This window comes from Chanodichthys erythropterus, chromosome 10, assembly GCF_024489055.1.
Source record: "Chanodichthys erythropterus isolate Z2021 chromosome 10, ASM2448905v1, whole genome shotgun sequence".
NCBI classification, from domain to species: Eukaryota; Metazoa; Chordata; class Actinopteri; order Cypriniformes; family Xenocyprididae; genus Chanodichthys; species Chanodichthys erythropterus.
In genome coordinates this window covers 52,233,807-52,252,925 of record NC_090230.1, presented here as the reverse complement: position 1 = coordinate 52,252,925, position 19,119 = coordinate 52,233,807, and the positions used below count along the sequence as shown (strand labels likewise).

General features: G+C 36.3%; 1 protein-coding gene across 16 annotated transcripts in view; it reads right to left on the bottom strand.

Moving 5' to 3' along the window:
- Positions 1–17,829, bottom strand: part of depdc5 (DEP domain containing 5, GATOR1 subcomplex subunit) — a 42,148-nt gene extending 24,319 nt beyond the window's left edge. For 11 of the 16 annotated variants that reach the window (XR_010896208.1, XR_010896209.1, XM_067398117.1 and 8 more), the window contains exons 1-24: positions 17,457–17,829; positions 17,271–17,358; positions 16,275–16,321; positions 16,087–16,172; positions 15,884–15,967; positions 15,739–15,788; positions 15,072–15,141; positions 14,881–14,959; positions 14,724–14,785; positions 14,576–14,645; positions 14,407–14,479; positions 14,224–14,327; positions 12,593–12,667; positions 12,364–12,498; positions 12,223–12,284; positions 12,038–12,111; positions 9,656–9,725; positions 9,498–9,534; positions 9,291–9,411; positions 8,962–9,191; positions 8,670–8,870; positions 3,562–3,697; positions 3,366–3,463; positions 1,872–1,925 (exon numbers count right to left, since the gene is read on the bottom strand). Coding sequence is in view for 14 of the 16 variants with exons in the window: in XM_067398117.1 (XP_067254218.1) it covers positions 1,872–1,925; positions 3,366–3,463; positions 3,562–3,697; positions 8,670–8,870; positions 8,962–9,191; positions 9,291–9,411; positions 9,498–9,534; positions 9,656–9,725; positions 12,038–12,111; positions 12,223–12,284; positions 12,364–12,498; positions 12,593–12,667; positions 14,224–14,327; positions 14,407–14,479; positions 14,576–14,645; positions 14,724–14,785; positions 14,881–14,959; positions 15,072–15,141; positions 15,739–15,788; positions 15,884–15,967; positions 16,087–16,172; positions 16,275–16,321; positions 17,271–17,358; positions 17,457–17,604 (2,254 nt within the window). In the remaining 2 variants the exon portion in view is untranslated. Of the gene's footprint in view, positions 1–1,871; positions 1,926–3,365; positions 3,464–3,561; positions 3,698–8,669; positions 8,871–8,961; positions 9,192–9,290; positions 9,412–9,497; positions 9,535–9,655; positions 9,726–12,037; positions 12,112–12,222; positions 12,285–12,363; positions 12,499–12,592; positions 12,668–14,223; positions 14,328–14,406; positions 14,480–14,575; positions 14,646–14,723; positions 14,786–14,880; positions 14,960–15,071; positions 15,142–15,738; positions 15,789–15,883; positions 15,968–16,086; positions 16,192–16,274; positions 16,322–17,270; positions 17,359–17,456 lie in introns of all 16 variants that reach the window. The other 5 variants (XM_067398126.1, XM_067398125.1, XM_067398124.1 and 2 more) reach the window with 2 other exon arrangements.
- Between the last annotated feature and the right edge of the window lie 1,290 nt (positions 17,830–19,119).

Sequence of the window (19,119 nt, the reverse complement as noted above, 5' to 3'; positions counted from 1 at the left end):
TCTTGTTCATCTGGGGTTTTATTTTCCAAATTATAAGACCTGGCAAGGACCAGATGAATTTTATTACGTCCTGATACTGAAAACTATGGAATTCAATAGAGTGTTCTAACTTTTTCACAAATGTGTATTATATATATATATATACACACATATACAGTGGGGCAAAAAAGTATTTAGTCAGCCACCAATTGTGCAAGTTCTCCCACTTAAAAAGATGAGAGAGGCCTGTAATTTTCATCATGGGTACATTTCAACTATGAGAGACAAAATGAGAAAAAAAAAAATCCAGAAAAATCACATTGTCTGATTTTTAAAGAATTTATTTGTAAATTATGGTGGAAAGAAGTATTTGGTCAATAACAAAAGTTCATCTCAATACTTTGTTATATACCCTTTGTTGGCAATGACAGAGGTCAAACGTTTTCTGTAAGTCTCCACAAGGTTTTTACACACTGTTGCTGGTAGTTTGGCCCATTCCTCCATGCAGATCTCCTCTAGAGCAGTGATGTTTTGGGGCTGTCGCTGGGCAACACGGATTTTCAACTCCCTCCAAAGATTTTCTATGGGGTTGAGATCTGGAGACTGGCTAGGCCACCCCAGGACCTGGAAATGCTTCTTACGAAGCCACTCCTTCGTTGCCCGGGCGGTGTGTTTGGGATCATTGTCGTGCTGAAAGACCCAGCCACGTTTCATCTTCAATGTCCTTGCTGATGGAAGGAGGTTTTCACTCAAAATCTCACGATACATGGCCCCATTCATTCTTTCCTTTACACGGATCAGTCGTCCTGGTCCCTTTGCAGAAAAACAGCCCCAAAGCATGATGTTTCCACCCCCATGCTTCACAGTAGGTATAGTGTTCTTTGGATGCAACTCAGCATTCTTTCTCCTCCAAACACGACAAGTTGAGTTTTTACCAAAAAGTTCTATTTTTGTTTCATCTGACCATGAGACATTCTCCCAATCCTCTTCTGGATCATCCAAATGCTCTCTAGCAAACTTCAGACGGGCCCGGACATGTACTGGCTTAAGCAGGGGGACACGTCTGGCACTGCAGGATTTGAGTCCCTGGCGGCGTAGTGTGTTACTGACGGTAGCCTTTGTTACTTTGGTCCCAGCTCTCTGCAGGTCATTCGCTAGGTCCCCCCGTGTGGTACTGGGATTTTTGCTCACTGTTCTTGTGATCATTTTGACCCCACGGGGTGAGATCTTGCGTGGAGCCCCAGATCGAGGGAGATTATCAGTGGTCTTGTAGGTCTTCCATTTTCGAATAATTGCTCCCACAGTTGATTTCTTCACACCAAGCTGCTTACCTATTGCAGATTCAGTCTTCCCAGCCTGGTGCAGGTCTACAATTTTGTTTCTGGTGTCCTTTGAGAGCTCTTTGGTCTTGGCCATAGTGGAGTTTGGAGTCTGACTGTTTGAGGTTGTGAAGGTGTCTTTTGTACTGATAACGAGTTAAAACAGGTGCCATTAATACAGGTAACGAGTGGAGGACAGAGGAGCCTCTTAAAGAAGAAGTTACAGGTCTGTAAGAGCCAGAAATCTTGCTTTTTTGTAGGTGACCAAATACTTATTTTACAACATAATTTGCAAATAAATTCTTTAAAAATCAGACAATGTGATTTTCTGGATTTTTTTTCTTTCTCATTTTGTCTCTCATAGTTGAAATGTACCTATGATGAAAATTACAGGCCTCTCTCATCTTTTTAAGTGGGAGAACTTGCACAATTGGTGGCTGACTAAATACTTTTTTGCCCCACTGTATATATATATATATATATATATACACATATTTTCATTAATGTGGGAGTGGGTGGATGCTGGAGATGTGATGTGTTTTTGAGTCTCTTCACTGATGGGAAAGAACTCACTCGGATCTAGAATGCTGGAATAATCCTCAAAAGAACCACGGTTCACTGGTGTTCCTACGAAAGCAAGATCAGTAACAACAATATGAACTCAACCTCTGTTTTTTACAGAGAACATCCAAGTCAGTTGATGATTCATTCCAGACAATGTAATAAAAGACATGGGGAAATGACAGTGGCCCCAAAAAAGCATTTGGTATTCATACTTAAAAATGTATGAATGTTATGTAGGGGTTGAAATCATAAGGATTTCTGATTCCTCAAACAATTCTGGGTTATCAATGGTGCATTAACAAATTAACAATTCTTAAAGGCACAGTATGTAAGTTTTGCAGCTAAAGGTCGCCTAGTCAAAACAATAACTACGGCGTAGCTTGATGACACCATGAAAGAATGTGGAATCATGGAAGTTGTCGCCTTCACTTCCACAGATGATAGAACGCAATCCGACAGGACTTTAAAGGTTGGTTTTATACTATTAAACTTTTATTAACCTTACTGTGGTGTGAAGCAGGGCTGGTCTGAGAGCCTTGGACATTTTACATTGTTGTTTTTATTATGCTTATACGCCGCAGTCAGTTTATGTTTATTTTATGATAAAAGTTATATTTAACATCTGCCTCCTTCCCTGAACTTGAACTTTTACATTTAAGTTAAATACAGTTATTTTACTTAATTCTAATAAAATAGCTGCAAGTGCTGAATTACTACTCATACAGGTCACTTTATTTGACAAATTAAATTTGTGGGGTAACGCAGTGCTGTTTTACTAGGTCAAAACTTGGTTAATCAAGAAAACAAGAGATTTATACAATAAGTCGTGTTGAACTATATAACAATGAGTCATTTTCTGTCAATAAAAGGTATCCAAATATTTGCTCACCTGTCTAATAAAATATTAATATTAAATCTATTATCTAATATTTAAGCTGCTCACCAAGGAATTTGACTGAACCTTCTGCAAGAAAGAATGGGCAAATTTTTCCCAATCTAGGTGAGCAAAGCTAGTACAGACATATCCAAAAAGATGAATGGCTGTAATTAAAGCAAAAGGTGGCTCAACAAAGTATTAAATCATGGAACTGATCACTTTTCAAACCCCCTTATTCTAGTTTTTTTAAGTTTCAGAACTGTTGCTTTTTCTTTCATTACTTTGATGTTGTAAGGCAAAATTTATAAATAAAGCTGAAAAAGGTCTCTTTTTTTTAATGGGGTTTGATTTAAGGGGTCAGACAAATAAGCTATTTCAAAAGGGTATGATGACTTTCTATAGGCACTGTAAGTCAACAAAATATATAACATTGCTCTAGTTTTTTTTTTATATTTTAATCCAAAAATCTTACTAGGATCAGACTACACTTATCGTGCTATATATTTTTGATTCTCTACACAATCAGCTCATAAGAGTCACTCTAACACTCATATCATATTAAAGGTTCTAAACATCTTTTAGGGCCACTGTTTAATAAAGAGGTTATGTAAGGGAAAGTAATGCACCAGTGCTGTTGCTACTAGCTGGGCTTCCAGATACATTGTCAGGAACTCCGCTGATGTACAGTCCATTCTCTCCTGCGTAACGTGACACTGTCCGCTTGCTATAACACACATTTACACCATTATTAGACTCTCACTGTATCGTGTTGCTGCATTTTTCCTCTCCAAATAACCTCTCACTCATCTGTGTGTGACTGACCTTCCCGTGGCTTCGTGATAGGCCAGTTCGAGCAATTCTGCAGAGGTACGAGCTGGGTCTCTCTGCTCACTGCCCTGCAGCTCTGCCATGTTCTGTCGTGTCTGATGGTGGATCTGGATTGCCTCTCCAGAAGGACCTTGAACATCCATACAACATTATATAAAAACATGTAGAGAACAGACTCTAGTGACGGTTTAGTGGTCATTATGCATAATATTGACCAATCAGAATCAAGTATTGTATGTATGTGGCAATTCACACTACGAGCTTAAGCGGCGCTTGAGCAGAGAGTGAGCGTAACTACATCCTCACTGCAGCTGCAGACATGCAACTGTATTCACACTGGAAGCATTTGTACAGCGTCACAGCAGCGGCTCCAAGCTTCATATAAATTGACCATTTCTTTACAAAGATAACTATGTCATTTATAAACTTGACAGTCTTGAAAATATGTTAATATGGGGAGGTGTACAACATTCGCATATAAATGTAAAAAAAAAAAATAAAAAAAAATAAATAAATAGAATAAATACAGTAGCATGCGAAAGTTTGGGAACCCCTTGCAGAATCTGTGAAAATGTGAATAATTTTATCAAAATAAGAGATCATACAAAATGCATGTTATTTTTTATTTAGTACTGTCCTGAGTAAGATATTTTACAAAAAATATGTTTATATATAGTCCACAAGACAAAAAAATAGCTGAATTTATTAAAATGACACCGTTCAAAAGTTTGTGAACCATTGGTTCTCAATACTGTGTGTGGTTACCTGATGATCCACAACTGTTTTTTTGTTTTGTGATGGTTGTTCATGAGTCTCTTTTTTGTCCTGAGCAGTTAAACTGAGCTCTGTTCTTCAGAAAAATCCTCCGGGTTCACCAGATTCGTCAGATTTCCAGCATTTTTTGCATATTTGAACCCTTTCCAGCAGTGGCTGTATGATTTTGAGATTCACCTTTTGAAGGACAATTGAGGGACTCAAACTCAATTATTAAAAAAGGTTCAAACATTCACTGATGCTCCAGAAGGAAACACAATGCATTAAGAGCTGGGGGTGAAAACTTTTGAACAGAATGAAGATGTCCAATTTTTTCTTATTTTGTAAAAAAATAAAAATAAATAATAATAATAATAATAAATAATAATAAATAATAATAAATATATATATATATATATATATATATATATATATATATATATATATATATATATATATATATATATATATATATATATAAATAAGACACTTAAATGTTTGCCAGAAGACAAATTAAGTACAATTTACCTTGATCTACAAATTCAAAAAGTTTTCAGCTCCCGGCTCTTAATGCATTGTGTTTCCTTCTGGAGCATCAGTGAATGTTTGAACCTTTTTTAATAGATGTGTTTGAGTCCCTCAGTTGTCTTAAGTGTGAAAAGATGGATCTCAAAATCAACGGGTTCAAATATGCAAAAGATGCTGGAAAACTGAAGAATCTGCAGGACCCAGAGGATTTTTCTGAAGAACAGAGCTCAGTTTAACTGTTCAGAACAAACAAGGGAATCATGAACAACAATCACAAAACAAAAAAGTCATAGATCATCCAGGTAACCACACACAGTATTAAGAACCAATGGTTCACAAACTTTTGAACTCCTTTTAATAAATTCAGCCATTTGTTTTTTTTTGGTGACTATATATATAAACATATTTTTTGTAAAATATCTTACTCAAGACAGTACTAAATAAAAAATAACATGCATTTTGTATGATCTCTCTTATTTTGATAAAATTATTCACATTTTCACAGATTCTGCAAGGTGTTCCCAAACTTTCGCATGCCACTGTACATAAAAGCCTTGTGTCATCCATTGCTTTGTGTTTTGCATCATCTGCCGTGTGTACGTTTACATTTTTTATGGCATAAAAAAAAGCGCAAACTCGTTTGATTTGGGTAGTGCTAGAGCCTATATACCCATCTATGTAATAACAAAAAAAAAAAAATGTTTTTATATAATTTTTTTTTTTCCTATTTTAATTTAGTTTGTTATAATACACCATACTTCCACCCAAACCGAATCATTAAACACAAGTTTAATTGGGTAAATTTTCTATAAATATTTTTGATTCATAATTTTCTTTTCTGACATACTCCAATTCTTGTTAAAGCTGCAGTCCGTAACATTCTTTGGTTAAAAATGACCCAAAATCAAATTTTGAACAAGTACATAACCAGCCAGTGTTCAAAACTATCTCTTTACCTTAGCCCGATTCACGACAGTAAGCTTGTAATAATGTTTTATAATAAATCGATATTGGTGGATTTCCACGGGAAATTCGAGCATGCAGCAGTTTGTCTTTGCGTCATTACGTCACGTCTGTAAACAGAAAGGAAGGAGTCCCTGCTAGCAGACTATGCTGCTGGTAGTGGATCATTTATAGTCTTTTCTCAAAGCAGCTGCAAAAATTAAACTTATCATTTTGATGGCAGATTGTAATCCAGAAAGGTCCAAATGACAATCATCAGTGACAAATGTATATTCAGCCGTGGTCAGAAAGCAAGACTTCGGACTGTGGAGTGTCTACCGAAATTGAAATCTACAGGTAAAGCTAATACACACTAAATACACAGTCACACAATGCTTATATTGTTAACATTAAAAATTTGAGAACAAAGTATAACAACAATAATTTGCACGGTTTGATGCAATATGAGCTAAGCAATCATTAGATTTAATCACCATTGGCAGTGTGATTTATTGTTGGCCTAATGCTTTTTCCCCTCAGTTGGTCAGAACAAAAGTGGCAGACATGTTACTTGTTCAGATCACATTTTCTGGTAAAAATTCAAACTTTGGTCATACTTCAAGACTACAATCTGTGATTCCAAAGTACAGTGTCCACACCAGAATGGTGACTGACAGCAAACATTAGATTCATCCATGCGAAGAGCTGTGCTGATGCACAATGCAAGTAAAGATAATAATTCCGCATATAAGTGCAAATGCAGGTTTCAAACAGAGATGGCGACTAAGAGGCAAATCTTTAAAGTGCCCCAATTATGGATTTTTGAAAATTACCTTTAATATAGTGTGTAACATAGCCCTAAATGAATGAAAACATCCTGCAAAGTTTTAAATCTGAAAGTACACTGTATATAAAGTTATTGTCTCTCAAAAGTATGTGATGATACACGGGTCAACTTTTTGAGCAATGTTCTCAGGCAATGTCGCTGAGCGCTGATGCTTTGGCACTTTCCCTATTGAGAATGGGAAGCAAATTTCGATCTGAAGTATCCAGATAGAAATTTGTTGCCCATACTCAATGGGAAAGTGCCCAAGTATCATTGCTCAGTGACATTGCCTGGCAACATTGCTCAAAAAGTTGCCCTGTGTATCATCACCTTAAGAGTCGACTCGGAGTCAATTAAACGAGTCATCTGTAAAACAAATCCCAAGCCGTTTCATTTCGATGTCACAACGAAACATTAGCATATTGCCTGCCCACTTATTGCACACACAGATGCCAGGGAAATTTATTATTTTTTTTTTTTCAACAATACCACAGCAGTATAATCTTTTGTTGTGTTCCCGTCATTTTACTGTTGACTGCTTCTCAAATCTCGGGGAGTTTAACACAGGATTCACAAAATGCTTGGTCTTAAAATATGGCTCAATGCCCAGTTTATTTGGACCAGCTTGCTCCTCTGAATCTCAACCTGTAAGTATGATGTATATATTTTCTAGCGATCATTCAAAATTCATAGTTTTGTATGTTATGTAGTCTGCATGTCTCCTGCTAACCGGCTAACTCTCGTTTCAGTAGTTCTGATATTCAGATGTGGGTCTAAAATTGTCTAAAAATGTGACGATTAATGCAGCTTGTCTGTCTTATTACTTGAAGTAATGATCAAGGATGGTGCACGACTTTTGTTTACAGAGTGTAATGAATTATCAGCTATTCACCTTTCTGCTCGGCTTTTTATTATTCCAGTAGAGAGGAGCTCTATCTGTATTGTAATGGGATGTTAAATTGCTAGTCCGCACTAACTAGTTATAGTATTCTCTCTGTAAACAGTAAACATGCATTTTAATGTCAAACAATGATATAATGTTAGCCATTTTTCTTTGTTAATAGTTATGACGAAAAAGTCTGTGTACACATCTGGCCTAAATGTTTATCTTATGTTAGAGGTTTTCAGCTTCACTTGGCATTCTGATACAGATGCCACAAGTGCACTTACATAAAGTATAACAGTGACGCTGCTATCACATCTTATAAATAACACAAACTTAAGTGACACTTACCATAGAGAAAGGTCCTACTCCAGTTCTTGTTGATCAATTACTTCAGACGTTTCAGTGTCGGACTCTGGCTCAAACTGATACGGTAAAATCGATGCCATCTTTTCGGTCCATGCATTGTATACAATGTCTTGCAAATTGATAGCTGTCATTCAGTTATAGCAATGGTCAGTAGACCAATCACAAAGGATTGGGCCATCTGACCAATCAGAGCAGTGTAAGCTCACAGAAAGGATATTAAATTAAATATATATTATGAGAAAACGCAAATGTTTTTTGACCTTGCATGCATGTAAACCTGTTGTAGGAGACTCCCAAAACACTATTAGGAACCTTAAAAAAGACATAATAGGGCACTTTAAAACAAACTAGAGATTATTCTGTGCACTTTGAGCACTTTTTGTGTATAATCCTATTTATTTTGTTCATCAGAAGTGTGTTTTTACTTTACTTGAGCGTCAGCAGCGCAGCAAAAATAGACTCGCGCAGAAACCCCCGCTTCACTGCTGCTCACGCAACGCTCCTGCTTGACGCTAACCCGCTGCTCCTGCTCCCAGTGTGAATGCATCCATAGGTTAACATGCACACCGGAAAAAACATTTGAGTCAGATTTGAAACTCAAAAGGTCATGGGTTCGAGTCTCAGTACCGGCAGGAAATGTAAGTGGGGGGAATGAATGAACAGTGCTCTCTAACACTCTCATTAGCCACAACTGAGGCACCTAGCCTCCAATCGCTCCCCAAAAATGTCTGCCCACTGCTCCGGGTGTGTGTTCCAAGTATGGGACACCGTCACTTTCATTTTTTGCTTTTTATCTCTTACCCACAGGAAATGTGTGCATCCAGCGGCGACGGTTGGAGGTGAGTTTCATTGGCATGCGTGAGGGGGCAAACGGGTTGATGAGGGCCCTCTGGGGTGTGTAACCGCCCGGCCGTACATGAAGGGTTGACTCAGCACTGCCCACTGTGAAGCGGCCTGGAGCACTGGAGTCCCTCTGGGAATCTACCATCTTTTCAAGCAATTCTGCAAAGACGAGACAGGCGAGAAGCAGCGAGCATCAACCAGATGTTTCTGTCTACATCAACACACAGGTACACTCTGAATGGTTCTGTACCTCTTGTGCAGCTGGTGTACCCGAGGGAGCTGCTGACCTCATATTGGCCCTGAGCCGGACGTGGAATGAGCAGGATGTTGGAGATGTGTCCCAAACTGTCATCTGATGCCAGGCTCCTCTGTTCATCTGGTCCTGTAGGCCTTGTTGGGGGTGAATTGCCCACTATACCTCCACCGACATCTGATGAGCCCCAGCTTTTCCTGCTGGCTGACTCCCTGTCCCGACCTGACCTGACAAACATTATCACAGGGTAATTGTTTAAACTACCATATAAAGGAGGAAGTTGGTCAAAAATGAAAAACGACAGGATATTTATTTGTTTAATGTACCTGAAGTTGGTGGACCTCTGGGCTCTTGAGGGCCCAGGAAGTCTGAAGACCTGAGCATCGTATGCATCATAGTCCACCTGGATCGGAAGGCTGTTCTCAGCATCTTTTGGAGCACCAAGAGCTGAGCAACACAAATCCAGTTCAAGTCAATCCACGGCAAACCCATATATAACCTTAAACTACCTACAAGTGATGCAAATTGCTTACAATGTTCTTTGCTGCTTCTGGCTTTTTCAGCTTGAGCCTTAAAATAAAAAGGCATCAGAGTGACAGCAGCATCATTAGCAGTTTTACAAGCGTCAAGTCATTCTTGTAATAACAATGTTACAAAGTCACAAGGTTAGTGTAAGTGTGCTATTTCTAACCTTCTTTCCAGCCAACTTGATCCGTGGTGTAAAACAGCTGCATGAGTTCTGGCTCTTTGATGTGTAAAAGCTGTAAAATTCACATTTATTATATTGAGTTCATCTGCCTTAACCTGTGAATCTTTTAACACTATGGCTGGGTGACATGGACAAAAATATCATCACAATATTCATTTCATTCCATTAATGGGGAAGGAAATACGTTCCACATGTTTGTTACACCTCAAGAATGAGTGTAAACATAAACTCCACAGTATAAGCTACCTTTTAATTTAAAGCCGCATGAAAACCGATCCCAACCCCAATAATTCTGATTTCCATTTTTTTTTTCTGAATTCAACGTTGAATGATTTATCACAAATTTATCAACAAAACTGGTGTCCAATGAAATGAATTCATAAAACTTTAACAATTTAATCAATCTTTTAAAATGTAATGAAAAATAACAATTATTTTACAAAACATTGCATTTTTGCAATGCTGTATATGAATTGTATACTGTATAAATTAAAGGTGCAGTAAGTGATTTCTGAGAAACACTGTTGAAAGTGGATTGGACCAAGCAGCACAACACACTTGTAGCCAATCAGCAGTAGGGGGAGTATCCACTCATGATGGGGGAGGAGAGAGAGTGAGCAAGAGGGAGATTTGAAGAAAGACTCTAGAAAGAGAGATGGCTGAGAGACATTACAAAAGAGAAAAGCTCAGAGGAATATCACTGGAAAAAGAAGGGTTTATGATCAGTTAATATTAATGACCTTTGGACCCGCATTAATATTAAACAAGCTTTCCAGCGCTGGAGAGACCTAAGCGGGAAGGTCTGAAAATGGACGGCAAGGTTGGTTAACACTGGTTTTGCGGATTCACAGAGACAAGATAAACTGTTGTTGTAATGTTAGATATAGTAACAGGACAGTTTAGAGTATCGTTTGTCTGGAGCTGGTATGCTGCTGACAACTAACAACAAACTCTTGCTTGTATATACTATGCTTGTATATACTGTTCTGTATGTTAATTTATTCATCTTCCTTAACTTTCTTCAATATTCGCTTTATTTTTCATGCATTATTTTGCTTTGCTTCAGCTATGATAAAGAGACATTTATTCTTGCATTGCATGTTCGTGCATTTATTGATTTCAAACATTAACAGTGTTTCTCAGATATCACTTACTGCACCTTAAAACAATTGGAAAAAAAAAAAAAAAAAAAAAAAAAAAAATTATATATATATATATATATATATATATATATATATATATATATATATATATATATATATATATATATATATATGATATTCATTAAAATAATAATCAATGTAAGCAATGTTTTAATAAAATACATTAATATTATTATTATTAATATTGTACTATTCAATAATAAATATAGCTCTATAGACAGGGGTGCACATTAGAGGTACGCAGGTACGCATGCGCGGTAAAAATAAACTATGCGTACCAGAAAACATGGAGGGAAGCGCTTTTGAGTACCGGTTCACAGGGATACGTTTACTTACTGTATTAGGATTTTTATCCATCTCTGGTAAAATAGCAATCATGATAATATGTGTGTTCTTTAATTATTAGGTATGCAACGGATCGCAGTTAATCCGTGATCCATACGGATAAGGTCCAACGGTTCGGCACGCATGTGATTCGCGGATTAACTGCTATATTTAACTATCATAGAGTGAAAGTTTGTAATTTGGACGTGTTTTGTCTCGCCAATTAACACATTCAAACGACTTTAAAAGCGGAAGAAGAGGCGAAAATCGGGACTCGCGAACTGTAATCTGTGCGCACAGCCCCCCGAAACGGGCGCATTATGAGAGTCAGACAGCGCACGAACACCGAATTAATTCCGCTTTCGCGTTTACTTGCGCTTGAAAGGAAACATACACACAAAATTATGTCAAAATACCTGTCTCGGCAAGTATTCTCTCGGTTATGTCATAAGTGAAGTGTTGAGAAAGAAACCGGATGTGTGTTAGTTATTCGGTCCGTGCTTTCCTTCTTAAAGTGACAGCAGCCTTTGCTGTCATTAATTTTAGTAAAAAATAAATTAAAACTCATTATCATCATCATCTACCATGTTCGAGAGAAAAGAAGATAGTGAGGAGAGCAGTCAGGAGGAAAGTGGTTAGGACAGCTTTTAGGATGTGTCGTGTAAAGTGTGAGTACCAAGAAAAATCTCCAGGTACTCCCTTGAGAACCAGACAAAAAAAGTTATGTGCACCCCTGTCTATAGATGAAAAAAATGCTGAAAATGGGTGGAGGGACAACCGCCCATATCAATGACACTCAAAAGTGGGTAACTTGGCCCAGTAAGCAACCACTTAGTAACCACCCAGTACACCCTAGTGACCACACCTAAAAACTCACCTGTGGTTGATCCAGTGAGGCAGGTTGTAGTCATCGCCAATTCTGGAGTCTCCGTGCACTGTGCGATTATGTAACTAATAGAAATGATACAAAAATGTTATTTGTTTTGACCCCACTTAAAAGTATTAAAACATTCACATCTGATTTTATGCTCAAATGTCAAAACTAATATGGTGTTAGCTAACCTTGAAGAGAGGAACAGCATGGAGAGGCTGCTCTCCCATGCATACCAGATCTACACCGATGCCTGTTAAGAAGATACCGTACCATTAGCATCCACTGCAGTGTTACAACACAAACAGCGTTTGTACAGCGCACTCACTGACCATTGTCGATCATGCGCTGTTTGGTGAGGATCATGAGCAAGCGGTCCACCTCGAACACACCCACTCCTGGAGTAATGACCACCGACATCTGACCCGTACGATCAAAGTTACGGTTGATGTAGTGCTTATCAAAGACTGAAAGAGACGAATCAGGACACTGATATTAAGACAAACTGCTCTACTCAAGTGTCATGGGTAATGACAATGGACTAATTACACAAATACAAACCATTGAAAGACAGGTTTATAGCTTCCAGGTAATTTCCCTGAGCAGAAGTGGAATTATGCCCACATGGATATCCATCTGCAATATTGAGACATTAACAAAAAATGTGTATGTCAATGTGCTAGTCCTAGTTCACAGAATTGCCATAATGCCATATTCAAACACACAGATAAAGATGTTCTAAGAATAAGTTATAAGTAGTAAGAAGATATTGTAAGATTTTTTTAAAAGAAATTAATACTTATTAAAGGGATAGTTCACCCAAAAATGAAAATGTGATGTTTATCTGCTTACCCCCAGGGCATCCAAGATGTAGATGACTTTTTTCTTCAGTTGAACGCAAATTATGATTTTTAACTGCAACCGCTGCCGTCTGTCAGTCAAATAATAGCAGTGATTGGGAACTTGAACAATAAGAGTGGAAAAATTTCCATAGACAAATCCAAATTAAACCCTGCGGCTCGTGACGGCACATTGATGTCCTAAGACACGAAACGATCGGTTTGTGCGAGAAACCAAACAGTAATTATATAATTTTTTACCTCTAATACACCACTATGTCCAACTTCGTTCAACTTCCGGCTAGTGAGGTCTGATCGCGCTCTGACAACGGAAGTGATGTCTAGCGCTCATTGAAGTATATGGGCGAGACATCACTTCCGTCACCGGAGCGCGTTTTTTGACCTCACTAACAGGAAGCTGAACGAAGTTGGACATAGTGGTGTATTTCTCGCACAAACCGATCGTTTCGTCTCTTAGGACATTAATGTGTCGTCACGAGCCGCAGGTTTTAATTTTGATTTGTCTAAGCAAGTTTTATTTACTGTTATAGTTGAAGTTCCCATCTACTGCTATTATTTGACTGACAGAGGGCAGCGGTTGCAGTTAAAAATCATAATTTGCGTTCGACTGTAAGCAGATAAACATCAAATTTTCATTTTTGGGTGAACTATCCCTTTAAGAAAGGATGCATTAAATTGATCAAACGTGACTTTTATAATCTTACAAAAGATTTCTTTTTCAAATAATTGCTGTTATTTTTAACTTTCTATTTATCAAAGAATGCAGAAAAAAGTATCATGGCTTTCACAAAAATATTAGGCAACACAACTGATTTCAACATTGATAGTAATAAAAAAATGCAGCAAATCAGTATATTAAAATCATTTCTGAAGGATAATGTAACACTGAAGACTGGAGTAATGATGCTGAAAATACAGCTTTGACATCACAGGAATAGTTTACATTAATAAATATATTCAAAACTGACAATTATAAAAAGTTATTTTAAATTATTACTGTATTTTTCATCAAACAAATGCATCCTTGGTAAGCATAAAGACCAAAGTATACTTCGGCCATCCATGTTCCGTGCCGGTCCAGGACACACTGTCCGTATGATGTAATTTTAGTCAGTAATCATCATCAGGAGGCTCCACGGATGTCTGCGCACACTGTGCATGTGCAGCCCAATTTTTGTGTCCGTGTAGATTGTGTGCATACAACAGTGCATGTGTGAGTGACTGGAGCGCTTGAAAACAAAGTCCACTAAAGGAATATATTTTGCAAGGCCCAAGCACTTAACTGTGCTTGAGACAGAGTGGAATGCATTTGGATTGTATCTGCATACGCACCTGCTACTTTAAGACGCACCAGCACAGGATACTGAATGAAAAGCTTCTTAATGGTGATGAGCAGAGATGTCCACTCATCACGTCTTTCATTCTGGGCTACCACCCTGGAAGAGAATGAAAATAAGGACTTCTGCTTAAACCAGTAGAAAGCTTCAAGTCTTAATGATTAATGAACTTCCAAACCTGTAGAAATCCTCATAATACCGCCCCTCATGATCTTGTCGGATTGACGCTCTTTGCATCTCTGGGAACTCATCTACATGAAGAAAGACACACAATAAATTATTACGTTATCAATTATTAATATTCAAATTATACAACCCAGGCAGTGTTCTAAATATGAAACATTTACCCAGTGATTTGGCCGAGTAGAAGGTACGAGAGAACAGCACCACTGTAACCTCATGACTGCAGTTCTTCTCCTAAAATTAGTGGCTACATGTTAACAACATGCCATGAGGCCAATTATATTACTGGTCAGTGATGAAGTTGACACTCACTTTCCATTTGGCAAACAGATCTGAGAGGAAGCCATTGACAGCTTTCTCAAAGTAAAGATCACCTGTGAATGAAGACAGCAGCTTATGTGATCTTATATAACAGATTTATTCTTCAAATATACATAATAGTAAAAAAGAAAAGAAAAAGTCTATTTACCATAAATATCAAAGTCCCACATCTCACAGCTCATCTGAATGAATATATAAACCATCGCAGAGGTGGATCGAAACACCACCTAGGTGGAGAAAACAGTTATAGTTACAGAAAATGGCATGTGGGAGAAAAAAAAAAGAAAAACATATGGATGGATAATAACACTAATTGCATTTCCAAAGAGATAGTCTCACCCTTGTGTCTTCACTAATGTAGCCACAAGTGACCTTCTCTCCTTTAACCCACAATTCACTGGCCTGGGCCCTGAAATCATGATAAAACCAACATTTTTTTTAGTTATACATATACTACTGTTCAAAAGTTCAAATATCAAATGTTTTGATATTTTTAACAGGTCATCAAAGCTGCATTTACTTGATCAAAAATACAGTAAAAACAGTAATATATATATATATATATATAAATGTAATTTATTCCTGTGATGTGATTTTTAGCATCATTACTCCAGTCTTCAGTTTCGCATGATCCTTCAGAAATCATACAAATGCTGTTTTGCTGCATTTCTTCTTATTATTATTAATGTTCAAAACAGTTTTTGTCATTATACACTTAATTTCAGAATTCTTTGATGAAAGTTCAAAAGAACAGCATTTATTTGAAATAGAAATCTTTTGAAACATTACGTCTTAACTGTAACTTTTGATCAATTGAATGTCTTTGCTGAATTAAAGTACTAATTGCTTAAAACAAGAAAATCTTGCTAATCCCAAACTCTTGAATGGTTGTGTATGTTATATATGAGTTAACACTTCTGTCTGCAGAATACTTGAATTGACCAATCACAATCAAGACTGTTTACAGACTGTTACAATACAGACTGCCTATAATAATAGATGTTACCTGATTCCTGCAAACTCTACTTTCTGTGTTACATACGCACAAGTGCTCACCTGAAAGAACATCATGGAGACATTAAGACCATTGCAAGGCATCAAAAATTAATATCTCACTTCTAATACATCTCATTTCTGCAAATTCTACTCACTAAGCTCTTCTTCAGTCTCCACATGTCTCCTCGTCCAATATACTGATCTTTGAAGGTGAGCTCCACCAGATCCAAAGTCACATCCTGTTAAATTTCAATAGAGTATTTAAGCAATAAGGTATGAAAGGCTGTGCTATATTGTGAATATAGTCTGTAAATAAATAGTAGGACTGTGCAATAAAGAGTATTTCTGTATAAAATACCTTTGGATCAACAATATTGATGACGACGTCCTGGTAGGCGCGAAGCTTGAAGGCCTGAGCCACTGTCTGATCTACACTGATAGTTTCTGTTAGTGGACAAATACACTTCAAAAATGAACACTGAGATGCAGCAGCCTAATAGTTACTCGTATAAAAAATTAAGCACCAATTAGTCATTTAAAATTCACCTTTCTGCAGGTCTTCTTTTAAACTCTTGACCTGCAGCAGCAGAGGACTAATACAAAGAGATTAAACATAGAAATATATTGACATTATACAATATTGTATAATATACAAGACAATCAAAGAAATACTTAGACAAAATAAGACTTTTATTCAATTTTTTTCTTCTTCACAAAGCAGTTTCATTTCTGACAGTAAAAAGTTTGGAATAATTATGATTTTTATTATGTATTTGAAAGTCTCTTACACTCAACAAGACTGCATTTATTTGATCGCAAATATGATACAAACTGTAATATTGCAAGTCATTATTACAATTTAAGATAGCTGTTTTCAATCTGAACAGGTTTTAAAATGTAATATTTTCTTTTTGATGCAAAATTCCTGAATTGTCTGCATCATTACTCCAGTTTGCAGTGTCACATGATCCTTCAGAAATCATTTATTATTATTATCAGTGTTGAAAACAGTTGTGCCGATTAATATTTTAGTGGAAACCATGATGCACTACTATAGATAGATCTTTTTTTTTTTTTTTTTTAATATATTAATACTTTTATTTAACAAGGACATTTCAAATTGATTCAGGGGACATTAAAGACATTTATAATGTTACAGAATATTTCTATTTCAAATAAAGGCTGTTCTTTTGAACTTTCTATTCATCAAAGAATCCTGAAAAATGTATCACAGATAAGAAATGTTTCTTGAGCATCAAATCATCATATCTGAATGATTTCTGAAAGATTTCTGAAGGATCATGTGACACTGAAGACTGAAGTAATGATGCTGAAAAGTCAGCTTTGACATGACATTTTAAATTGTAATAATATTTTACAATATAACTGTTTTTACTGATTTTTTTATCAAATGAATGCAGCCTTGGTGAGCATAAGACACTTCTTTCAAAAACTTTTACAAATCTTCACAACACCAAACTTTGACCGCCAGTGTATTTCTGTGAGATTGACCTGATAACACCAAAAAGCTCCTCCTCTCACCTGTACTCATCATTTGGATGTGCAATCTCAACTATATCCCCCATTTTAACCTGAGGAAAGACTTTAGGATTCATCATCAACTCGTCATCTGTGGAGAAACAACGAGTTGAGAGATGCATGCAAAAACATAAGCCAGCGACATAAACTAAAACTAATTCAATTTTTACGTTTTAACAATATTCTCACCACTGCCTCCAAAGCCCTTCTTATGCACCACAAGCTTGTATGACTTGTTCGCCTTCATGGTAACCGTCATCGTAGTCTTAAGTAGTACATCCACACGCACATTTACATGGAGAAAAATATCCAAATTAGGAAGCACAGTCAAACTCATGACAGTCCGTCATCCTGCTTTTTGTTTACAAGTCGCGTGACGCATTTCTTTCAAGACGCTCTGCAAAGACCTTTTCAAATTGTATGACCCAGGTTTATGAGATAGAAGGTCTATATTTAATTATAAACTGACGGTGCATAGTTTAATATATATATTCTAAATATAATGCAACATTTGTACTGTCTCCTGAACTAAGTGGACAGTGGCTTCTTCGGTTTAAGAATAATGAGGTGGACAGCGCCGCATAGCGTGCTGGAGATTAACAGTCATAACTAAATCATAGAACTAAATACAGACTGCCTCGATAATATAATATAATATAATATAATATAATATAATATAATATAATATAATATAATATAATATAATATAATATAATATAATAAATATAATATAATATAATATAATATAATATAATGTAATATAATATAATATAATATAATATAATTGTCTCTTTCATGTTCCTCGGCTTTGTCCCGAAATGTGCGTAGTCACGTGAATGCTTCACTTTGCATGAACCAAGTCCATTTACTATAACATTTAAAAAATATAAACCTGTAGCCTATATTATCATATATTCTATATAAACAGTATAAAAACGATAAAATAACAGCACAATTTACTTGCCTCAAACAACTCAGTAGAAATTATTAGTATTTTTCTATTTTTTTTTTGTTTTTTTTGTTGATCTATTTAATTTAATGTGAATTATATTATCAGAAAACTAAACATTTAGCGGTTTCAGGCTTTTATTTGTGCTTAATGGATGAAACAACGGAGCTACGCACTCGGGTTTATAGCTGCAATTTACCTGCCACAAGATGGCACTGTTTTCGACACTCTTGCTTTGAAACTTTTCCCGAAACATTTAGAGAAATATGGAACTAAATAATGCCAAATGTTTTTGAAATAAAAAGCTTGTTGAATTGCACTAATTGAAATATATATATATATATATATATATATATATATATATATATATATATATATATATATATATATGCATGCATTACCGTGCTTGCATTTAGATGCATTGTATTTTTAAGGCTTGCATTTTGGGCTGAAATTCAACATGGTTGTATATTTAAGCTATGAACATTTCACACATCATTATTAAAAATTCAATTATTTATATACACCTTTCATATTTCACTTCCAAAATATTCATTCTGTTTAAAAATACAACTTATAAAATTCGACCAGCAATTTTCAGTCAATTTTTTTTTTTTTTTTTTTTTCGCTTTACAAATTCACTTCCACAAATTCAGTGGTTCAAATTTGGCAGAAAATTCAACATTTCACATCCGGGAACTGCAGGAAAATAAGTAGAGTGCTGATGCATGATCGCCATCTGCTGTTAGTTGACTTCACCAGCAGGTGCCGCTAGCGGCTGTTTACAAAGCCCAGAGCAAGTAAGTCATCATTCATTCATAAAAATGGATTTGCAGAAATGGAGCAAGCAGTAAGTGAATATGTGATGATTATCTGGGCCAGTGTAAATGCAGAAAAGCTTAT